Source organism: Cibotium barometz, chromosome 37, assembly GCF_041138505.1.
Source record: "Cibotium barometz isolate CiBa-2024 chromosome 37, ASM4113850v1, whole genome shotgun sequence".
Classification (NCBI taxonomy): Eukaryota; Viridiplantae; Streptophyta; class Polypodiopsida; order Cyatheales; family Cibotiaceae; genus Cibotium; species Cibotium barometz.
The window spans coordinates 39165175-39190250 of NC_141082.1; the positions used below are offsets into that span (position 1 = coordinate 39165175).

Consider the following 25076-nt stretch of genomic DNA (forward strand, 5'->3'; position numbering starts at 1 on the left):
TATTCTTTTTGTGTAAAGGCTTCGGAGTCAGTTGGTTTTGCGTCCAATTGTTGCTGAGGCATAATCCAATCTTCTTAAGTTAGAGAAGGGTCAAAAGAGGGTTGGCAAAGAGAGTCCAGGAAGATCCTAAGGATGTGTGTGTAAGGTCAGCTGACCTAGAGGACATCAAAGGGTCCTAGAGGATTTGTTTTGGACTGAGGTCAAGAGGTGGACTTCAGAATCAAAATCCAACCCTTTTTGCGTCAGCTGGGAGTGATTTTGGTTAGCTAGATGTCATGTGTGGTCAAGAGAGGCTAATATGTGTATGTTCAGAGCTTTTGGAGGTGAGAGTTGACATGGAAGGATAGCTGGAGGAGGTAGATGCATCAAAAAGGGAGGTTGGGAGGGTGTTGAAGTGTCCCATTCTCAATTTGCTGGAGGGATGGGGATAGTTGCTAGGTTGACTACTGCCCTTGGAGCTGGGATTTTAGTTTCCCCCAGTTCTGATCCCATTGTGTCTTCTTCTTGTGTGCCTACGGGTGGTGTATAGAGGCCATCACCCAGCCACCACACATATGTGAGGTGAATCCATGAACCCTCCCAAACCCGATGTGTACATATGTAAAATGTGTAAAAGATCGTGTGTGGTGAATCCAGGGTGGCGAAAACAACGTGGCAGCTAGGTGTATTCAAATAGGTGCACAAATGAAAATAGCAAGAGCATGGGCAACCAAGGAACAAGGGAGGTGCATCAATCTAGAAGGAAGTTGAGGCGGTGACGCAAGTTCAAGAGGCACGATTGATTTCTTGGGTGGGACTCTCTGAGAGAGAGTGGCCAGCAGCTACTAGAGAGAAAAGGTGACTAGACTGCAGTGGAGTGGACTCCTGTAGACATAAGGGTTGTGTTGTATGAGAAGGCTTGAATGGATCAGAGCAAAGGGAGGCAAAAGAACAAAGAATTGGCTAAGAGGTGGGTCTCTTAGATTCTTTGTACAGAACCTCTGTTAGAGACTTGGGCCAAGTCAAAATGGACGTTTTGGAAGCTTGTGGAACCTGTTTTGAACTGGAATCACCCATTAGACTTTTCCTCATTTTATCCCTCACCCAAGATCAAAACACAATGACTATACAATTTCATTGTCAAAGTTTAAGAAAAATAGGTTCTTATCCTGCTTATCACACTTATAAAATCATCATACAAATAAGACAAGAAAGACTATATCAATCATTTAATCTTAATAAGACTACAAAGAACACATACCAATGCCTTGATTTTTTCTCTTCCATGCTTAAAATTAACCTTATAGAATTCATTTATAGAATTCCCAAGATAAGGATTTGAGAGCAACCCAACCAAACCTGACCTGACTCCCAAACCAACCACAAAGAACTCTGTCAGCAAAAAAATTAATCTAACACATTAGGAACTCAATGGAGTCTTCTTGGGCCCTTTTATTTGGCAGTTTAAGGGAGTCAAACCTTTTCTCTTAAGAAGAAATGTTTTCTAATTTGAAGCTTCAAAACGGCTACTTTATTCGAATTTGAATTTGGGGGGGAAAATGGAATTTAAAATCTAGCGGATAAAACCATATCATGTAACATATCTATGGAAAGCTCTTGATGCGTAGATCACGGATCTGTAATCTCCGCTCAGATCGGAGCTTGTATGTAGAAGTTATGGAGGTTCGAAAATTGTAAAATTGCCCCCCCCCCCCCCCCCCCCCCCTTTTTGGGGGAAAAAGTGCACCCTTTGACCACTCTTACACCTCTCTTACAAACCAATGGTTTTTGCTTACATGGCGGGCTCCTATTTGTCAAAAAGTTAAACGTTTCCATAACCTCATGGCAAATTAAAGGGCCCAAGAAGACTCCATTGAGTTTCTAATGATCATGGATTCAATTCTTAAGTACTCTAAAGAATTCACATGTAGATCTAATTTCTCTATTCTATATAGGCCCCAATTCTTACATCCTAGTAAGCTTACACACAATTACCCTAATCATATAATCATCAATTTCATAATAGAATTTTAGATCTCCTAAATAACAACTCATGCATGCCAACATTTAATATATTTGGTGGCAATCCCTATACATACTAGATTCAATTCTTATACATGCTTACATAATTAAACCTTTGAGCCCATACACCTAAGACAAAGACATTCTATAACCATTTCTATAGGCTAATAATATGTCCTAAGGCTATAATACATGCTACAACTTCAATCAAGAAACATGAAAAATCATACAAACATATTGTAAAACTGACTATGTTGCATAGTCACAATTTTTAATCCTGATACATGTTGAGAAATGTGGTACCAAAGAGTACAAGGAAGAGGTAGGGAGTGAGAAAGAGTAGCCAAGAAAGTGTAAAGAATAGCACGAAGCCACATGAGCAAAGGGATATATCCCACATTTATGTACAAGCCCGAGGGTGTACCTCCTCATATAAAAAGGGGCCATTTCAAGCAATGAAATCATATCACTTGCACACATCTCAAGCCTCTTTATGAGTATGAGACTTAATCTTGTAACCTAATTGTGCTTGAGTCTATTGCACATACTCATCATCATGAGTTCACTTAGGTATTACCACCACCCACCTTAGATTAGTCATGTTAATTATGTTTTCATTATTAGAGTAAGATTAGCATCTCATTAGGAAGTTGATTGTAATTAGAAGATCTTGATCCATGATTCTCAACATGGTATCAAAGCTAGGGTGAGGCTCTCCATTAGCTTAAGTGATTAGGGTTACTTTCTTGGCTGGTTGGGATTCTAAGTTTGCTTTTTTCTTTCTCCACATTTTGGGTTTTATTAGTGTGAGAGAAAGAGTGTTCATTGTGTAGAGCTAAAAGTGAGAAGCCCTACATAACACAATAAGTTATAGAGCAAGCTTCATTTGGAATGTCTCTGTGTAGCTAAAAAAAGCTAGAAGCTAGTGCAAGTGAAGCATTCGTATAAGGTCTCTAAGCATGCTGGTATTGCTAAGTTCTTTGTACCCACAAAGGTGAAAAAGCCTACAAAACTATGCTAGAAAGGTAGAGGGTGGTATTAAAAGCGCTGTCAAAAGTTGACCATCAAGAGGCGGCATTTGTGGGAGCACCTAAGATAGTAGTATGCAACAAAATGCTACAACAATGAGCAAAAGAATATGAGAAGAGGGCTTGAGTTTAAGATCTACAGTTCCTAGACCTCCGAGACTTTGGGCAACAGGAAGTGGTTACAGCAGCTCATCCACTACAGAGAAAAGAGGATGAAAAAGAGGAGGCTCTAAGGACTACGCTCCTTTTTCGGTGGTGAAGATGATGGGTAGTGTTGGCAGAAAGTTGAGGTGGTGAAGTGCCCTCCCGCTGGCATTGTAATTCGGTCGAAAATCTGACTTCCCAAAGCTCATCGCATTGGATACTCAGGCTGTCTTTACTAACATAAACCATAGAGCGACCTCTACTGTTCTCGAGCCATTGCAAGAAGTCAGCCATTCACAGGCGAGAAGGGGCCTACGTTGGAAAGCTGAAGGCAAGTGAGGCAATCGACAATCGACGGCCACAATATATATATATATATATGTGTGTGTGTGTGTGTGTAATGATTAAAAAATCCCTAAGGTTGAATGACCCTTATCCTCTTTTAAGAGTCCATTCACATGCAGTGCATGAAGCAAGGAGATACCAAACATTAGCATGTTTTTCTAAGATATTTTTTTGGATTGGCATGGTATTCATAAACTTGGGCATTGAAATATCCATCAAAATGTTCACCAAAATCAAGCATTTGCAAAAACCTTCATAAAGAACAATCAAACTAATGTACAAGCGGGCCAAAGAAGCCAATAATGATGAAGAAGACATCAACATTGAAATAAAGCATGCAGCAAGCCAAAGGAGCCAACAACGATGAAGAAGACATTAACATCAAAATGAAGCATGAAAGAAGCAACAAAGGATCTACCAACCATTACCCACTTCTTAAACAAACAAAAAAATTGTAAAGAAAATCCTACTTACAAAAAGTGTGTATCCTACCCTCTAGCACCAATGATGTAGCCAAGGTAAAAAAAAATAGCCAAAATTTGTAACCTTACTCTTAGAAGAGACCTCTAGACCTTAAAGATAGGTCACGTCTCTAGCAAGGGAGAGACCTCACTCTTAGAGATGACCTCTAGGCCTCAAAAATAGGTCAAGTCACCATCAAGGGGGGTGAAAATATGCTGTAAAACCTCGCATCCGACCACCTTAGAGATAACCTAGAGGTCCTCTCCTATGAAGGGGGAGACCTCACCCTTAGAAATGACCTCTAGGCCTCAAAGATAGATCGAGTCACCATCAAGAGGAGTGAAAATATGTTGTAAAACCTCGCATCCGACCACCTTGAGTAGCCCAAAGATTTAGCACCAAGAGAGGTGTTGAGAAATGTGATGCCAAAAAGCACAAGGAAGAGGTAGGAAGTGAGAAAGAGTAGCCAAAAAAGTGCAAAGCATAGCATGAAATCACATGAGCAAAGGGATATATCCCACATTGATGTACAAGCCCAAGGATGTACCTCCTCATATAAGAGAAAACCATTTCAAGCAATGAAATCATATCACTTGCACACATCTCATGCCTCTTTATGAGTACAATACTTAATCTTATAACTTAATTATGCTTAAATCTATTGTACATACTCATCATTATGAGTTCACTTAGATATCACCCACTTTAAATTAGTCATGTTAATTGTGCTTTCATTATAGTAAGATTAATATTTTATTAAAAAGTTAATTATAATTAAAAAAGTGATCCATGATTCTCAACAATACAACTTATTTTAAATTAACCAATTACCTTAATTAAAACTCACTTAGAAAATAGACACACCTATTTAGTACTCTTTACATATATTCAAATAAAAAATAAAAATAAATGAGATGATGAATTCATCATATTATTTGATACAATCTTACCAATTTACATAATTATCAACACAACTTAATTCGTTAATGAGAATTAAAAATCCTAATTACTCTCTTAATTATTGTTAGAAAAAGTGATCTATGTCATATCATAGACAAGGTCAAAGGGATGTGGATGAATGTGGTGAAGGCTAGGAGTTATCCCACATGCAAAGGCAAAGCCCATATGGTACTTGGACCTATATAAAGGGTCATTTCAATGTAATGTAACACAACAATTCATTCTCAAGTACACAATCTCTTGGTCAAGTAAGTGCATCTTGTGTTGCTTTGTATTGCTTTTGTCATTTGTTTATAATCATGTTTAGCATTATGTTTGAGCCTCCATAGGCTAGCCTAGTCCTAGATCCATGATTTCCAACATGGTATCAGAGCCTGGCAGGCTATGGCTTAGCTTAGTTTAGTTGTTTTGCCATTTCTCTTCAATATGGTGCCCGTAAAAGGAAGTGCCATTGAGAAGAAGGAATAACAAAATTATTGCATTAGTCTTTGCACCATTAGGGATCTGGTAGGTTCAGCTCTCCAATAGCTTAGGTCTATCTCTCTTAGCTTAGCTTAGTATTTTTTCACATCATTAGCACTAATCTCTTTCATTAGGATTATTGTGTTGGTCTCTTTAGTTTAGAGCCCTTTAGACTACCAAAGAAGAGGCTACAAAGGCCATAGTAAGAAGGCAGCACTGCGCAAGTAGCTGGCCGCATCAACAGCAGAATAGCTGTGGCTTGTGAAGGACGAGGAGGCCCGTCCCAAGAAGTATAGGCAGAAGGGACCAGGCGCGTTGAAGGTGTGAGCAGCAACGAATGCGCCAAAAGCTTAGATACAGCCAAAGCCAAAACTGTAGGCGGTAAGGAGGAAGTGGAGCTCACCATTTTTCAAGTGGCAACGAGCAAATCCAAAGAAGTGAGCATCTAAAGAATAGACAGTACAAGAGGCAGCAGATAGCAGCGTAGACAACAACGGGAGAAGCTGACGGCAGCGAGGAGGTGAAAAGAGTTAAAGGGTCGCTTGGAAGAAGGGACCGGCTTGCTGAGGTTCTGCAAGGAGACGTCGGGGAGTGTAGCAGCTGCCTTGTGCCAGGAGGACGCCTCGGGGGTGATCTGCAGCAGGCACAGAGAAGGTGGCAGCAGCCGCAGGTGTGAGAGAGGAGAGCCGCAGCAGACGTGAGGACTTACTGTGGTGGCTGCTGACGGCGGCGACTGGGTTGCATAGCTCTTAGTGAGGACAAACAGAGGGAGTGCTTGAAGAGAAGCAAGCGATGCAGTTGACAAATCCGAAATCAGCGTGGAGCTCCTGACAGATCCGAAATCAGCGCAGCAACCGCCGGATAAATAAAATCTGGCCGTTTTCATTTGAAAATAAAGGATTTATTCTCTCTTTTGAGACTAAGGTTTAAAAACCTTTAAGAGGTTGTTCATATGGCACTTAAGGAAGGATGTTCTTTTACCTCTTTTTGGAAAATTCTATGCATTATGAAGATGCCTCAAGGATGGGAATGCACGCACAGTCTATGTGCAATGTCAGGACGAAGAAGATGCTATGCAAAAATAAAGATGCAGATGAAGACACAAAAATGGATGGAGACAAAGACGAAGATGTCAATGAAGATGAACAAGATGCTGTCTATGTTGATTATTATGTCATGGCTCACATGTCATAATGACGAATGAATTATGCCCTCTCTTACCCAAATGTTTATGTATGGACACCTCTAACCACCGATGATGTAGGTTATGTGTTTTTATGATGCTCACAATATCTCTCAGTAGGCCATGTAGCCCTCAAGGGGGGATTGATGGGGAGTTGGATCTCCATGACCAACAAATGATGACAGATGATGATGATGCTATGATGATGATGGGGTATGGGAGAGGAATGTTTTTCATGTCATGTCATTTTCTTTTCGCAATGTAGAAGCTATGCTCCCTATGAGCGATGCTAATTTCTTTTATGTACTGTAGAGCTATACTCCTTATGAGTTAAGCTTTTTCTTTCATGTAATGTTAGAAGCAAGGAAGGGCATTATGATATGCCATGATCAAGGAAAGGTGTTAGAAAAAGTGATCTATGTCATATCATAGACAAGGTCAAAGGGATGTGGATGAATGTGGTGAAGGCTAGGAGTTATCCCACATGCAAAGGCAAAGCCCATATGGTACTTGGACCTATATAAAGGGTCATTTCAATGTAATGTAACACAACAATTCATTCTCAAGTACACAATCTCTTGGTCAAGTAAGTGCATCTTGTGTTGCTTTGTATTGCTTTTGTCATTTGTTTATAATCATGTTTAGCATTATGTTTGAGCCTCCATAAGCTAGCCTAGTCCTAGATCCATGATTTCCAACAATTATATCATAAAATCGACAATCAATAACAATTTAAGACAAAAGACTAGTAATCAACAATCATTTGTAATGAACAAATTAAAAAAAAAGCAATTTACCAATTGAATAAAAGATACACAAGAATTTTAAAAAGATGACACAAGAATAAAGATCAATAATACTAAGCTCTTGAGACTTAACCCCTTCATTTGTAGTCAAATGAGAGATGAAAGATAACAAAAGAATAAAGGTCGAAAATACCAAGTCCTTGAGACTTAATCCCTTCATTTGTAGTCAAATGAGAGATGAAGACGCTTCACCACACTCCCGCAAATCACCACTCCAAAATAATAAAGCCAATAGCAATCTCCAATTGATAGATAGAATGTAAAATTTTCAAACCAAGAAAAAACAACACACCATCTTCTTGATTCACCCATACAAAGCCACTAATTATTGAAGCACGAATAATGCATAATCATAAGCTTATATAATATATACAAGAGATTCAATATGATATAAAGTAATTAAAAATCAATAATAATGATTTATAATCTCTCTAATCATCCTAAAATTAGACACCAATTTTCAACTTGAAGATAAGATTCAAAAGCAAACATAAATGCACATAATCACTTACCTAATTATCTTAATTAGATGATAACCCAAGTTTCATGGTCATTTACAAATTTACTACCTTTAGATCAAGGATTCAATCCTCACAAGAACTTGGATCACAAAAAAAAAAAAGATCAATAATCCCATCAATCAGATCATAATCTAATCTAAGCCTTGTAATATGAATTCAATTATTGTAATTACTAAAATAAGATAAATTTCAACAATGATTAGATAAGGCTCACCTTACACGAGTGAAACTATGTTAATCTAACAAGTGGTTAATAATTTTATTCATTGTTCAACAATGATTAGATAAGGCTCACCTTACACGAGTGAAACTATGTTAATCTAACAAGTGGTTAATAATTTTATTCATTGTATTCCATACCTTACTAATCTTTGTACTAGTAAGAGCATTGAAAAGTTTCAATATGCCAAGTATATTCACTCCACTTTGAATGACCACTTTTTAATATGATTGTTGTGTATCTAGAGAAGCTTATAAGCTTTGAAGAAAAGTTCTATCTACCTACTTAGGAGTTGAAAAAGATACAACATGGTGGTTGAGTAGACATAAAACTGTAACCAAAATTTGTGAGTCATTTTAACCTATCCTTGAATATTTCCGACTAATCTATCATTGTTTTCCAAAGTGTCTTCTTCTAAGTTTGTGTGTATGACATTCATTTCTTGGGAGACTTATCACACTAGACAATTCTTCTCAAAATATTCGACAATTCTTCTCAAAATATTCCACAAGGCTTGTGACTTTTGTTAATGCTATCCTAGAAAATAATAGATGCTAAAATCTATATCCCAATTATATGCTCATGTAACTTGCCTTGGATATAAATTCAAGAAATCTTGATAGTTGAGACAACTCAAGTTACGATACTTAGTCAAAAGTCATCCACATCAATGCCTACATGGAAAACAACATTCTAGTGTATTTCTATGGACTAGAATAAAGAAAAACCCATTGGGATTAAGTTTAAATCAATTTTCATATATTTTAATTATAAAACCAATGTACAATAGAAATTTTGAAAACAAAACTTGCATAGATTTGAGTCATCCTTGTTTTGATTAGTTGTTTTAGCATCGATCCACGTCTGATCGATAACTCAATGTTAAAGAAAGGCTTTTGTTGATAAGTCAATGTTAAGTTGGGTCAAAATATTTTCCACTTAGCGTTATCCTCTCCCTATCAAACTACAATTTTAAAGGTGATTTATACAAGTTATTAATTAAATAATTTTACTAATTTAAAGTAAAATACAAGTATCATAAAAGGCTCGTTGATAACTCAATGTTAAGCTGGATCAAAATATTTTCCACTTAGCATTATCCTCTCCCTAATGCATTATCCTCTCCCTATCAAACAACTACAATTTTAAAGGTGATTTAGACAAGTTACTAATTAAATAATTTACTAATTTAAAGTAGAATACGAATATCATAAAAGGCTTTGTGAAAACCCATCTTGTCAAAAAGGTACTCAAGTATGTGATCATAAAAGGCTTTGTGAAAACCCATCTTGTCAAAAAGGTACTCAAGTATGTGATTTAGACAAGTTCCTAATTAAATAATTGACTAATTTAAAGTAGAATACGAATATCATAAAAGGCTTTGTGAAAACCATCTTGTCAAAAAGGTACAAGTATTTTTATTGTAATGTTAATAAAATTGACACATCAAAGTTACACCATTGCTTGCTTGAAAAAATATAACTTCACAACACAAACACTTTCTCAACCCTTTAATTGAAGGCAATGTAAAGACAATGCTTAGGCTTAAGCAAGTTTGAATTAACAAATCATTAGAAATGAAAAATCATTAGAAATCAAAATTCACACAAATACCAAAATTTATAACTACAATAATATGTAAGTTTAAGCCCTTCAAGGGAACAACAAATCTCAACCGTGATTTCTAAATTTCATCCCAAAAAATAACAACGAATTGATTTCTAAATTTCAAGCTAAAAAAATTCACACTACAAACCAGCTTGTGACCAATGGTAAAACCACAAATAATGAAACTGTGGTCCAAGTCCAATAGTCCAGTTTTTTTAAAAAAAAACATTTAGCATGACAAGTACCTTTATTGTAATAATGTGGTTACACCACAAATAATGAAAACTGTGGTCCAATAGTTCAGTTTTTTTTTAACCTTTATATTGTAATAATATTTGAGCTGTGAAATACCTGCAACCTCTATCGAGCTTTTATTGAAAAAGCTTAAATCAATTTTATAACTCAAATTCCAGAATTTTGGGCAATTGGTTACTTAATTTGACCTGTGAAGGTCAGCGAGTCTTTTTACTTCGAGAGAGAAGGCAGAATTACATCACATATTTTCCTATAGAGGCTGAATAGCCTGGATTACGACCTACACTTCTGCCTTACGTCAAAAGGCCTTAAACATGCTTTTTCTTGGAATTGTTAAAAAGAGAGTTTAGAAAGCAGCAAGGCATACGATTTCTATTAATTAAGAGTTGTTTTTAAACAGCACCTACATTACATCGATCTCTACAAATTGGCTTAATTTCGGTGTCTCACTCTCTCTCAAGGGCATTTTCCGGCACCCTTGGAGTTCTTGAGGCTGGCGTAACAAGGGCACATCTCACGATTCCCGGCTGTTCCTGGAGGCACGCACTTGCACACATTGCAGCAAGCGCTGCAGTCCCGCAGACAGAGTTTAGCCCGACTGGCTTTGCTGCACCGGTACGCACATCTACCTCCACAGCCTGTGCAGAGAGAAGATGATGATCATCAGTATTGGTTTACTGTGCATGCAATATTGTAAATCTTAATGTCATGGAATTGCAGACATTAGAGCATTTTACTGCGCTTACCCATGCCATATAATTGCCTCCCAGCTTGTAGTCCATCTTCTAATTTCACATGAGCAGCAGAATCAGCAGGTGCGATATAAGCCTGTAGCGATATACGACATGTCAGGGGGATAACCTAAAATAACGTGACTATCTATGACTTGCATGAAATTTTACTCCGAATACACCAACCATGCAGAGCAAGGCTAGAAGGAAGAATGCAGTTCTAGACAGTTTGCTGATAGCCATCTAGTGAAAAGTAGTAGTGTAGAGCGCTGTAGTCAGAAAGGCCACATGAGAAAATGAACAGCCCCTTTGGGTTTCTTATAACCGGTTCAGGAAGGGGGGAAAATTAACGTAGCCGTAGAGTATGGCTTCCACCTGGCGCTGATGTTGCACAGCACCCTAAAAGAGATACGGCCATGGCAGATACGACCCGGGGTTACACTAATGATTATTCTATAAGCCTCGGACTCTAATATAATACACAATCATGATTAATTTTCGAAATATCAACCGCCAGCAGGCCACGGCCCAAGAGGCGTACGCATTTGAAGGTGGCGTAAATTGCAATACCATCAGCAGCCATATATATATATATATATACTAATAATTAACGCAGTTTCTACGGTTTACCTTGCTGCTGGGAGGTGGAATCTAAAAGACTCAGACCACAGAGCCCATGTCTGCGCCAGTCCCGTTGGCACGGAGACAGCTCAGCAATCAGGTGCTGAGGTGGACGGAAAGGTTCAGGACTTCAGGCCACACTGCACAGCTGTTACACACGTGCTGGGCCAGCAAGCCGGCCATGTGCTGGGATCCACCCAGCTCCTAGCCTAGGCCCTAGTAGTAGTAGTAGCACTCATGACACGTTTCACAGATGTCAGTCAGTCAGTGGTCTCGACTCTCGCCTCCTTACTACTAGAAAGGTCCTGTGAACCGTGAAAATATTAAATATTACTGTACAATTTTCATTAAAACTAAGGGCTTTCAACTTTGAATTTTACACGCTGTGGAGTGACTGGACTGATTTCCACGCCAGTGAAACCTGCAACCGCCTTAATATTAAAAAATTACTGCAGTGGCTTTGAACCTACTTTAAAAAACGGGTTTCCTTAGAGCGATTCCCACGCACTCCACTGGTGGCTAGGTGTGTGCCAAAGGGATGGCATATTGTTTCTTCAGCCACTGCTGGCTAGGGGCTGGTTTCCACGCCAGCAGCCATGGGGCTTGTTTTCGAGTGTGGATGCCCACCTAGTGTGCATATCTCGAACCCTTATCCAACCATAGGAGCAACCCAAGTTTTTCTCATCCTCGCTCACATTTTTCTCCTTGCACAGAGTCAACAAAAACTGCCAAACATGCATCATGTACAAATGGGTCATACTGGCAATACATGCTAAACGCCCATTCTGTATCCTGCATAACATTTGCAGAATCTGCATTTGTAGAAGCATCCGCTATTGTGGCTGCATTTGACTATTTCTTCTTTACCTCTTTAGCCTTTAGCTTAGGGCAATTCTTAATGACATGATCAGTTGCCTTACAATAGTTACACCTGATATTTTTCTTGCCTTTATCAAGAGCCTTCTCAGACCTGTTGTTGCTACCTGTGGAAGGAGAAGAAGTTACAGACCTGCTAATAGGAGAAGAAACAGTGGAAGGGGTTGCCTTACCACTTCTTCTCTGCTGGGCAACAACAAATGCCTGATCAACTGCACACTGCCTAGCCCTATTTTGCATGGACTGCGCTTCTTGCAAGGGCTTGTTGACTAAAGTATCATACTTGACAACATCAAGTCTGTCCTCAATCAGTAAAACAAGTCTCCACGTGGAAGCAAAAGTCTGATATGACTCAGGTAAAGAATCAAGAATAGTCTGCACAAGAGAATGATCAGAAATAATCTCACCTGCAGAAATCAACTGTTCCTTGAGATCTTTAATCTCAGTAAGAAAAACATTCATGTCATCATCTTCCTGCATAATCTTCGATTCTAGCTCTTTACGCAAGTAAGAGATTTTTGCCTCGTTTCGACCTGCATACAAAACAGCTAGAATATCCCAAGCCTGTTTTGCTGTTTTAGCTGAACGAATATGTGGAGTGATGTTACGTTTGACAGAAAGTGCAATCAAGGCATGAGCCTGCGTATCTTTACCATCCCAACAATGAGCTTGTTCAGCAGTGGGTAAAACAGTAGCAAAACAGTAGAGCTGCTAGAACCTGCAACATCCTCAACAGATCCTACATCCACAGAACCTGGACGTACATCCATACCCTGCACAATGTTCCACACTCCTTTTGCAACCAAAACATGTTGCATCATGTATGCCCAAAGTGGGTAGTTGCTGTCTCCATCCAATTTATCATCAGTAGACAACATGCGAAATACATCATTGTTGTTATCAGCCATGGCCACTAACTGAAACTGATGCAAAAGCTACCTGTAATGAAGCAAAGACTGAACAGAAAACAACTCGTGCTATGTAGCACGGTCCACAATAGAATACGTATGCCTGTTTTGCAGAAAACTGCACTGTCACAATTTTTGCACAAAATGAGCTATTAGTTTGATTTCCATGCTTGGAAAACCTACACAATGCATCTATCAAAATCAGCAAAACCCTAACATTTGTAAGGTATCATCTCTAAAATTAACAAGCCATTAGCTTAATGCAAGCACACAATTGTTATACAAATTGCTTCGTAATCTTTTTCTTACTTGCATCTCCCCCTTGAATAGACATTGTGCACCATGGGGCCAACACTGATGTCCATGTGGCATGCACTATACTCCTCGCCCTTTTGGTATTCCAATGAAACAATCTCTATAGTGCTTTTTAAATAGGTCTGAAATTGATTTTAGACATGTCTATTCTGCTCAAGTTATAAAAATATGTTTTTAATTCACATTTTTTTAAAGTTTCAAGAAATTTTAGTTTTTTATTTTGTTTTATTTTTTTCTCTTTTTACGTGTGTTGACTCACACATGTTGATTCATGTTTGTTGACTCACATCTCTAGACTCATATATCTAGGCTCACGTGTGTAGGTTCATATGTCCAGGCTTATGTCTACATGCTCATGTCTGTAGGCTCAGCCATTTTTTGTATGAACTAGGCCAATATACTTTATTTTTATGAAATAGGTCTAACTGGGATCATAGAATTCTATGGACTAGGCCTATGACAAGGTTGCAGGGTTGTTGTATAACTGTTGGGCAATAACTGTACTTTAATATCCCAATAATTACAAATGACAAGAATGTTTCTTGAAAATTATAGCTAGTAGTATAGATTGTATGATAAGAAAATCCTTAAAGGACATGAGTAGGTATGTCCTTAAGGTTACAAGTCTTTAAGAAGATCTTTAAAGGATATGTGTAGGTATGTCCTTAAGGTAGTAATAATTGGTTGGTACAATATTAGGTATACCTACCTTTAGACTCACATCTCTAGACTCATGGCTCACGTGTTCAGACTCATGGCTCGCGTCTCCAAACTCATGTGTGTTAACTTGCATCTCCAAGCTCATGTGTGTTGACTCACATCTTTTTTTAGGGGCTGCGTGGGCTTATGTCTTCTAACCTGAGAACCTAGAGTCTCATGCCCTTTTTTGTGGGACTTTGGGATCACATCTCCCAACCCAAGAGCTCATTTGGGATCATGTCTCCCAACCCAAGAGCTCATTTGGCCTAGATTTTAAAGATTTTTTCAGTGTTTTTGGACTTGATGGGGGTGATTAAAGGTTATAATCCTAGTTAATGATTGTTATACAAGTAATTAAGTGTTTTCTTATTGTATTTAATTAGTTTTATATACTTTTAAGATATCAATTCAAACAATGCATGAAAAATATGAAATTCATGAACAAAAGTTAACTATCCCACTCTAATCCACATCTAATAAAGAGCTTAATGCTTATGTTTTTGGAGTGGATTCCACTCCTAATCACAATTATTAGGCTATTATTTAGCTCACTACTACAACTAGATCAAAACCTTATGGGCTCTAAAATCATGCAAATCACTATGAAACCAGGGTTTGCTCTTTTAAAAGAGATGAAACTAGAATGCCCTATTGCAAATAAACTTTAAAACAAAATCAAACGAAAAATAAAACTACCACATCCAAGGCTCTAAAACTGTATGATTGGCTCCATAAACAACACCATTAACTTCATGAAAAGGACATTAAACCACCCTATTTTTGGGTGAAGATCTCCATTAAAGGAGTTGGAGAGCAGGTCCAAGAACCTCAAGGTTTTCTCCCTCGGGAAGAAGTCAAACCATGTCAGCTTGCCAAAATTTGGTGTCAATCCTGAGTTGGATTATCCCAAGCTAACGGCGACCAATAAACAACCCATAGTTACGATAATCAGGACATGTTTCCTTTGTTGTATCTTTAGGGACAAGTGTTCCTCAAAATGCACAATAGCAAGCACATCGTGTGCAGATGCATGAGTCTCACTTTTCACTAGAGCTCATTATAGAAGCATGACCTTCACCATGGAACGAAGTTCCAATTCTTATTCGCTCGGATAAGGAACATGGAACACGAGGAAGAGTAAGAGCTAATGTCCAAGACTGCCTCAAACCAATCCATAAGGGTATCACATAATGTATCCTTGGCCAACATCATAGGACAAGTGCCACTAGAAAAACCATATAGTCCAACCCCATGGGGCAAGAAATCTCTCCACTCTGATAGCATAGGACAAGTGCCATTAGAAACCATGTAGTCCAACCCCATGAGATAAGAAATCTTTAAGCCACTCTCACAGGATAGGACAAGTGCCATTAGAAATATCTAAGCCACTCTCGTAGCATAGGAAAAGTGCCAATAGAGACCATATAGTAAGAAATCCCAAACCTTGAAAGGGTTTTATGCAACCACTCCTTTACATTCCATCATCATGTGAATATGCAGAAGACATGCTTATGATGGAATTTAAAATAGAAAGGGGGCTTTCCACAAACATAATACATAGATCTTAGAGTCGGGAAAACAAAGCCAATCCACATCTCAAGGATGATAACCAAATTTGATGGAATTGGAGATCTCATTCAGTATCTAGAGAAGCTTGATCAAATTTGTGAGGCGATGGGATGGATTGTTGATGATCCCACCAAGATCTGTTCATTCAAAGTTTGCCTGAAGGAAAAGGAGACCAATGGCTTAGATCCCTAAACCCACTTTGAAAAACCCTCCTATGAGGTCTTGAGACACACATTCATTATTATATTCTCACCTAGTGGAGCCAGATGGATCCTTAAACATTGCACATACCTATAACCTCAAGCAAGAGGAGGGTGAAACACTATCTCCACATGAGATGTAACCCTTGCATGAGAGACTAGATGACTTATTGCTCATTGATTGATTTATGATCAATCTTAAGAGTAAGAGTCTTCATGACTATGTCTATTGGTCTAGACACTACATCTTTGATAAATGTTACCCTGCGAGGCAAGGATATAGGAATTGTCCACCACCCAAACTAAAAGACATGGGATACATCATCCAAAGGTTCAATAGCTAAGGGTAGAGTCCTAAAGGACATGTGTATGGATGAGTTGGAAAAAAATATGTTAAATTGTTTAGGCTACTAATGACAAGACTAGCCCCAATGGAAAACCTCAAGACCAGCCCCAGCCAACATCTCAAGCAAGACATCCACACCTGTTTCCACACAAGAGATGGTTTGGTGTGCAATCTACCATGCTAAAACCATACAAGAATGGTGTATCTAATGATGAGGCCTAGATAACAACAGGGTTATGCTCATTCCTAGTGCCATGGAAACAACAATATAACCCATTGTTGGTACCAAGGAAACCTAGCACCACAACCTATGCTCTCGGTGTTAAAGCTTCTCAATCGTTGCATAATCTAGCGCTCATTTATTTTAAAACCCTATATAGACCACCCCCACCAACACCATACCCATCTTTGGTATTACCACACCCCAAGCGGTTTCTCCTTGAACTGCACACAAGTATAATATTACTTGGTGATATTGTTAACAAACCCCGAGAGTCTAAAACATGAGATCTATGAGTCAATATGATTAATACAATTCATATGGATATCTAGAGTAACCCCCAATCATTGACTATGCCTTCTTGTTCGAAGCTATCGTGCAAAAGGCTTCTATGAAGGAAACCCCTATATTTGGGTTCTCAAGTCAAGAAAACCCTTACCACAAGCCTCTAGAACCATGCCATCAAATGCCAGACCAAAGATGGAGTGGAGACCAAAAGCCTATACCATAAGCCTCTATAACCATGCCATCAAAACACCATACCAAAGATGGAGTGGAGACCAAAAGCCATGCCTTTGATGCCACTCCCAAAGCTTAAGTAGGAATGTACAACAGTGGGTTGTTCTACCTCGACTTATGTGTCAAGACCACCTTCAGAGAAGTTGGAGGAGAAGAGCCAACCATGGCATTAAACCCTAAAAAGTGTTGTGGTGTACACACATAGGTAGCACCATCAAGCAATCTCAAGGCTCAAAAAGATCACCCGCAATCCCATAATACATGTGTGTGCGACATTGTAACACTAACAATTGGAATTGGAAAGAGAAGCTCAATCAAGTATGCCACTAAAGTTGACAATAGTGACATCAAGGCTTTCATTGTGGATTGGCACCCATACATTAGGAGAAATATGGACTCTCCATTTTGCCCCTTAAGGGGTTTCTCTCACTTCTCTCTCTCTAGAAAAAGATTCTAAAATAATGTTATAATATTAGCTCTTGTAGAATTAAGGAGATCTCTTTATATTGTTTTTAAAAGAGATTCACCTATTATTTTATTGTATAAGGACCACCTGTCCTCAAAATTCTCAAATCTGAAATAATAATATTCTATTTGATCTAAAAACGTGAAGCATCTAAGATGTGACACTCTTAAATGCCCACTTGACTTTTCAGCTTCTAAATCCTTCCAAATAGATTGCATTTACGTATTTCAAAATGGAAAAAGTTAAAAAACGGAATAACTTGATGTAGATATCACATTTTCGAGTTTCTTTTTACCCACGCCTACCTCTATGCTCTAAGAGTGTGACTATTAATTTATATCATTTTTCATTAACACTAGTTCTGTAATTGGACACTTAAGTGTCCTGAAAAGTTCTTGAATTTTTGTGGGCAATCTATTAAGAGTTTTGAAATGCTTAACATCCACAGATGTTCCTCAAGACCCAAAAAATCCTTGAGATTTTTTAAATTACACTTTTCTTAGCTTTTACAAGGTAATATTTTAATTTTCTTAGACACATGCTGATAAAATGCATGATTTTTGCTGTTTTCAAAAAATAGTAGTAATTTGGACATAACTTTTAGAAGGGACATAGTTTGATCATGAAACTTGGCTTGATGGAAAGCCCATGATGTAAACTAAATCCTGGAATCATCAAACGACAACTATTGGATAAATTTTTGACTCGCTAATATTGAAATGACGTTTTTTATATGGTGGAGCATGAATTTTTCTCCTTCCATATGCAAGCTAATAATGTAAAACTTGAGGTGCACCCATGTTATATAGGGTAAATACTACTTTGTTTTGAATTTTCCAAAACTTTAGAGCCACTTTTTGGGCCTCTTCTCATACATGGCCTTTTGCACAACCTGTTTTTAATACATAAAATGTCTAATTATGAGCCTAATTTTGATTTTCATCAAAGGGAAAAGCTGTGTAAGTGCATTATTTGTTGTAAGTATAGGTGTAGACTACTTGTGCAAGCATAGTTATGATTAGTTTTTGATAAAAGATGATCAAATTTTGCATTTTTATTTTTTACAGTTTTTTTAGAACTAGGCGATAAGAACCTACTTAAGTGGAGGCTAAGTTAGTGTCATACACATCAAATTATGGCTTATTTATCTCATCTCAAGCATGAAAACCAATAATCAACATTCTCATTGATAGGGCTACATTATTTTTTAGTGGCGTGATTGAGTTTTGATAATACGCGTTACTTTTGCTGATTTTATGCAACTTTTTTGGAAAAAATTCTAGGAAAGGAAAATGATTTTTTTGGTGAACTTCTACCTCCTGGGACTGATGTATGCTATCAAAATATCTTGGGAAAAATGCTATTGATATCATTGGATTTTTTTTTTGAGAGAATGATGCTTGCATATTTGGAAAAATCCTGAAAAATGTTCATTTTCAAGACATATGCTACTTTGTTGCTTATGTACTTCCAAATAAAAAGGCATTTTATATGTTTAGCATTTTTTACATAAGCATAGGGTTAAGTTCTACATGCCCAATGAAGCATTTTAGTTTTTAAAGCCTACATTAGGAGTTTGATTTTTTTTTTGCAACCCCCAAAAAAGGACACTTAAGTGTCCTGTTTTGGTACCAAACTAGTGTTAAGTATACAGGGGCTTATGAAATTTTTCTTCATTAGAGACTTCTCTAGACTTTTTAGAATAAGAAAAATAAGGTTTTCAATTTAGGGCGATTTTAGTTTGCTTTGATAAGATATTGCTTTAGGTTTTTCACTTTCCCTCCTTTGTACAGAGAAAATTCAAATCTGTGTTATTTTCTTTAGTAGCTATGCTCAAGATCTTTGTTTCCCTCCTAAACCACATTAATGAGTTTTGATATTCTTAATCATGGGGTTTCTTCTCTTCTGTAGCAAAGAAATTGAAGGGTAGGTTGATTATTTGGTGCCATTTTGTTGAAACCACATATTAATCTTCCCCTTCAATCATCTTTTTGTTTATCAATCTTTGCAAAAGAATCAAAGAACAAGAGAGCAATGGAGGTATGTCCCATCTTGTTATCTATTATGTTGTTTTGTTATGGTTTAATTTTGTCTAAGTTATTATGTTTTCTTTTTTATTAATGTTAATCTTACTGTTCTAAATGTGATTTAGTCATGTGTGAAATAGAAGATAATAGTTGAGTTTAATGATGTTATTTTTGTGCTATTTGGATTATTTTTTTATGGTTTAATATTGTCTGAGTTATTTTGTTTTCTTTTCTATTTTGACCATCTTATTGTTCTAAATGTGATTTAGTCATGTGTAAAATAGAAGATAATAGTTGAGTTTAAGGATGCTATTTCTGTGTTATTTAGATTGTTTATTAGTGATTTTCTGAATGAAATAAGTGTGTGAAATATAATGTTGATTATTAGTTATGATTTAGTTTTAGGATATATTGAACTCTATATGTTATGTTCAATAATGTTATTTCTCATTTATGATGTTATTTTTGTGTTATTTGGGTGAAATAAGTGTGCTATTTTGATTACAAGTTACGACTTAGTTCTAAATTATATTGAAGTTATATCTAGTTAAAGTTGTGTTCAATAATGTTATTTCTGGTCATATTTTTGAGTTGTACAAATGTATAAAAGCTACTTTTTTATTAATAGTTGTATTTTGTTCAGAGCTAATTTTTGGTTTAATAGCTGTATTTTGTCCAAATGCTAATTTTAGGATGCAGGCTAGAACAAGGAGAGACATTCACTTCCAATTGGAGGCGAGTATGCACCGCTAGACAAGAGAACGGCAACAAGTAGAAAACAACCAAAGATAATGCAACAAGAAAGAAATGTAGAGAAAAAACATGTCGATCTTTGGGTTAAGGGGTGTATTTATCCACCCGATCCAATTACCCAAACATCTCCACAATTTAGTGGCCTTACATCTTTCATTAAGTATGTGTGTGAAGGTAATGTAGGATTATTGGGATACACTAGGAGGCTAGCAATGCTTCCTCATAGTGTTTACGCATCTGTTCAATGCACCGTGATGGACATGGATGCAAGGATTAAGGAGCTTTAAAAATCACTAAGTGAAAAGGAGAGAGAGAATTAGAGTCTGCAAGATGCGATGCATGTTATGGAAAATGTGGTGCAGAACGGCATTGCAAAATGCAGGGTTTGGAGAAGGACAACAAAAAGCTAACAGTAATGCTTTCAAAGACTGTTGTTGGCTGGACTCTCAACGAAAACCAAACAAGCACGTGAGTGTGTGAGGTTGCTCAAACCACTTCATGAGTTGACTAAAGGGAGTGGGCAATATAACTGGTGGGTCTACGCACAATGTACAAACATGAAGAATATGTTTTGCAACCCAAGTGAAGAGGTTGATGATGCAATTGCAAAGGTCTTAAGCAAAGGTATGGTGAAGTATGCATTGGAATACCCCAAATTGAAAACCATTGGTGATGATGTTGCAACAAGAGTACTCTTGAAGGAGGTAAGCAATACCTTCACAGCTACAGATGTTTAAGGCATATGTGACAAGGTGGGGATTAGCTCCGAATCCTATGCTATGATTTTGGATGTAGGGTTTATGGCAGTTCTTAACAAGAGATGGGTGGTGCCTATCCCTAAATCGTTCCATGTAAAGTAGGCATGAAAAGATCTTAATGCAAAAGTCTTAACACAATTGGTGAGCCAATGCATTTGGAACATACATAGATACTTAAGTCTAGATCAAAGGAAGTGCCCTTCAAATTGCATGTAGATAATAACTTTGTATTGAATGTATACAAGCTACAAGTAGCAATGGTAAAGTTCTACAACATGTCTATCGAAGAGGGTTTAGGTAAGCTTCAATTTGTTTGAAGCTTGATGAGAGTGAAGTCGTTAAGGGCCAAAAGCTCAAACATGTTAGCTTGACACTGATGAATAGGGCGTTGGATCCTAGCATCAATTCAAAACATCCAAAATATTTCAGTGTGTAATCGGAGAATGAAATATGGTGGCTTGCTACATTTGAGGTGCCAAAGGAGGACCATGAAGTACTTAAGATTTTTTTAAACTTAACAAAGATACCCGATATTGTACGATGGCAAAACAATGGTGAAGTTTTGCATGTCGATGGATTTGGTGAATACAAGGTAGAATGGCATCTTGCTGGGGATTTGAAAACATTGAAATGTATGTTTGGTGTTTCAAATTCAGCATCAGTTGAGTTCCCTTGCTTATAATGCAAATCGGGAAGAAAGGCAACGATGGGAAGAAACAATGGATTGCAAGGATAGGACAACGTGGTACTCCAACACGTGACCGGTGTGTTTAAAGGAATGGAATGTTGGTGCCATTAGATCCTAAGTGGGATCCTATTTTAGAAATACCCTTAACAAGGGTCCACTTTTGCACCTTGCATTGCATAGTAAGGCTAATAGAGAAGTTGGTGTTTGAGTACGTGTGTTTTCCCTACAAGATGCAGCTTGCTTCAAATGCTGATGCAACATGCAAGAAGGTAGAACAAGTCTTATTTGATGTTGGATTACATCAGGGCCAAATAGAAATAAAAAAAGATAAGAAAAAGTCAGGAAAGAGTGGAAATTTGCCATGCAAACCGTGTTTTGGGGGAGAGAAGGCTAGGAAATTCTTATCTCCACCATGAGATGAAGATGGTCAGTTGCTTGTAAAACAACTAGAGAAGTACGAACCATGGAAAAAACTACACATGGTTGTCCTTGATCGGATCAATGGGGGGGGACAGACGCGGATAGCAAAGGCAAATGTGTGGATTGCACTTGATAAATTGGCACCACTCTTATAAAAGATGACATTCAATTCTGAAGATGCCAATGCATTTAAAGAGGCAGTTGTAACTTTCATAACTCAATGACAGAGGCATGGACTTCAAATTGCATTACACACTATATGGTCAGAGTGGTCTCCATTTCATTTTTACAATTAAATTGTGAATGTAATATTTTGAGTTTAATTGTGGATCCTATGTTTTTTAATGCATCACATACTTGAGGCTCATGGTCCATACTTTGATGAACAAGGAAGTTTGGCAAAAGCGAGAAAGCACTATATGTACTTTTCAAGAGATCAAGCATGTAATGTGGAGCGATGGTCAGCCCAAGCGTTGTTTGCTCTTCAAGAGGCGGTTGAAAGTTACTTGGCGGATCTCATGCATGATGGTCAACTGTTAGCCATCCATGCCCGGCACATCACACTCAAGCCCTCAGATCTCATTCTTGTTCGTAGGATTCGTAACAATAGTGATGCATTCAATCTTAACCATGACATGGTTTGAAGAGCTGTGTAAATGCTCGTGTATCGTTTTGTGTTTTCACGTTCTCCTTCAGTTCTACTCAACTAGTTGTTCTTTATGCGATGTACTGGATTTGGATATTTTAAGTTTCCTTGTTTCGAATGTTGTGTACTGGACTTGCCCATTGATTTGAATATTTTGAGTTTTCTTCATTTCTAATGTCAGTGTATATTCTTATATTTTTCTGGAAAAAAATTTGCAAGTGCATGTTCATGTGTAGGAAAAATTGACGCATGGTGTGCATAGATCATAATGGGCTGAAATTTGTTATGTGCATAGATCATGTGGCTTACATCATGAGCATGTGTGCAAGCAAGTCCATGTGCATGTGCAAGTGCTATTTTTTACGATAATATTTTTTTTTCCAGAAAAAATTGATTCATGGTGTGCAGTGATCAGAATGGGTTGAAATTTATTCGTGCATAGATCATATAGTTTACATGTCTTAGATAAAATAGATCACCCCTATCAAAGGCCTGTAGGGCCCTTGTCCTAAGGCTCGCGTGTAGAGGCCTTCTTTTTTTAATACCAGGTCTATACACGAGCCTTAGGACAAGGGCCCTACATACCTCTGATGGGGTTGATATTTTATCTAGGAGGTGTTCCATGATACTTATATGTACACATAAAATTAGAGCTCATTCTGATAAGGAAAACTATTTTTAAAAATTAAAAAGTATCAAATTTATGTACTGAGCTAATTTAGAAAATATATAAATTTTCATCTATAATTATGGAAGTAACCCTCATTTCTTATCTTTCATTTCTCTCTCTCACCTTCAAGAGCATGGCTCGCACCAAGCAAATTGCTAGGAGAGTTTGGCCCCCCAAGGTGGGATCTGGAGTACCCCTCGTCCAACCACCACATCAATAACATCGCAAAAGCGTAAGCGGAAGCCTGGTACTGTGGCTCTCCATGAGATTAGAAAATACCAAAAGACGGTGAACCTGCTCATACCAAAGCTCTCCTTCCAACGTGTGGTGCGAGAGATCATGCAGGATCTGCAATGCCGTCGTGATAGGAGGTTCTGTGCTCACGTAGCATCAAGCCACCTATGCGGTGGACATCCCAAGCTTTGGAGGCTGCGGAGGTGTACGCAGTGGACATTGTTGGTGACACGGTGTTTGCAGCTGTCCATGCAAAGAGGGTCACTATCATTGAAAAGGATATGCAGTTGCTGCGTGACGCATGCGACGCTGGAGAGATCCTCCATGCCAGGATCTTTGATTTTATTTTTGTATATCTCGTATGATTGTAATTCTCAAAAGCTATGTAAAGCTCAATGTATATTTAAAATTTTTTTCTTTGTTGCAAATAAGTCTCTTTTAATTTGAGTTTATATAATTTGTTGATTTATATGCGTGTTTGAATGGATATAAATTTTATTTGAGTTACATGTGTAATTCTAACTTATTTGCTTGAGTAAACTAATAATTACAAGACATGTGTTGCAAATAAGTCTCTTTTAATTTGAGTTTATATAATTTGTTGATTTATATGGGTGTTTGAATGGATATAAATTTTATTTGAGTTACATGTGTAATTCTAACTTATTTGCTTGAGTAAACTAATAATTCTAACTTATTTGCTTGAGTAAACTAATAATTACAAGACACGTATCAAACAAAAAACTATGTAATCCAAATTTTCATTTATAGCATAAAAAATTACATGGTGATCAAAACATAGTCACTCATCAAAGTTACATAATCATCATAGCTATATCCTAGGCTTCTTACTACTAGGCTCTCTGGACTCTGAAGCTGACTTGATGGCTGGAATCAAAACATGGAACCCTTCAAGCTCTGCCTTGATGATGGTGGGATCCTGTATCCCCGCCCCAACAATGCCACGGGCCACCACAGAAAAAAAAGGCCCTGACCTTTGAGTTGAGAATAAGTAACTTTGAGCGTTGAAGTAGAATAACTTTCTCCAAACTTGATTTAGTCGGAATAACTTTGAATGCAGTACCCTTTGTAAGTGCTTTAATCTTCAAAAAGTTCTCTGTGCATACCCCGAAGAGCAAGTCTTATGGAAGACTCACATCATTGGCAAGTTTGCCAATGTGCTCTTTGAGTGTAGAGTCATGAACCCTTCCTTGGCCCCCAGATCTTCCACTCTACCTCGATGCAAATTCATCAAGATACACAATTTCCTGCAAAATAAAATTGATGTCAGCATCGATCATGCAATGCATGGGAGAGGATGATTGTTTTTTTAGAATAGCCCCAAATTTGATATTTAGGGCCTTTAGGGCATGTATACCCCACATGTATGATCCCATGCCCATCAGAGGCTGGTA

General features: G+C 37.7%; 1 protein-coding gene across 1 annotated transcript; it reads right to left on the minus strand.

Annotated features, from left to right (window-relative positions):
* Positions 1-10173: 10173 nt before the first annotated feature.
* Positions 10174-11070, minus strand: LOC147617263 (cypmaclein-like). Its single transcript, XM_086776372.1, has 3 exons — positions 10913-11070; positions 10742-10823; positions 10174-10633 (listed from the first exon to the last, which is right to left on the minus strand). The coding sequence occupies exons 1-3, from the start codon at positions 10967-10969 to the stop codon at positions 10452-10454; spliced, it is 321 nt and encodes a 106-aa protein (XP_086632498.1). The 5' UTR covers positions 10970-11070; the 3' UTR covers positions 10174-10451.
* Positions 11071-25076: the final 14006 nt, after the last annotated feature.

Bases quoted from the DNA above. Each gene is read 5' to 3' on its own strand.
- LOC147617263 (XM_086776372.1), bottom strand. From the start codon at position 10,969: ATGGCTATCAGCAAACTGTCTAGAACTGCATTCTTCCTTCTAGCCTTG. The intron at 10,824-10,912 runs GTTGGTGTATTC...ATATCGCTACAG, and splicing joins TTCTAGCCTTGCTCTGCATG to GCTTATATCGCACCTGCTGA. The intron at 10,634-10,741 runs GTAAGCGCAGTA...CTCTCTGCACAG, and splicing joins GAGGCAATTATATGGCATGG to GCTGTGGAGGTAGATGTGCG.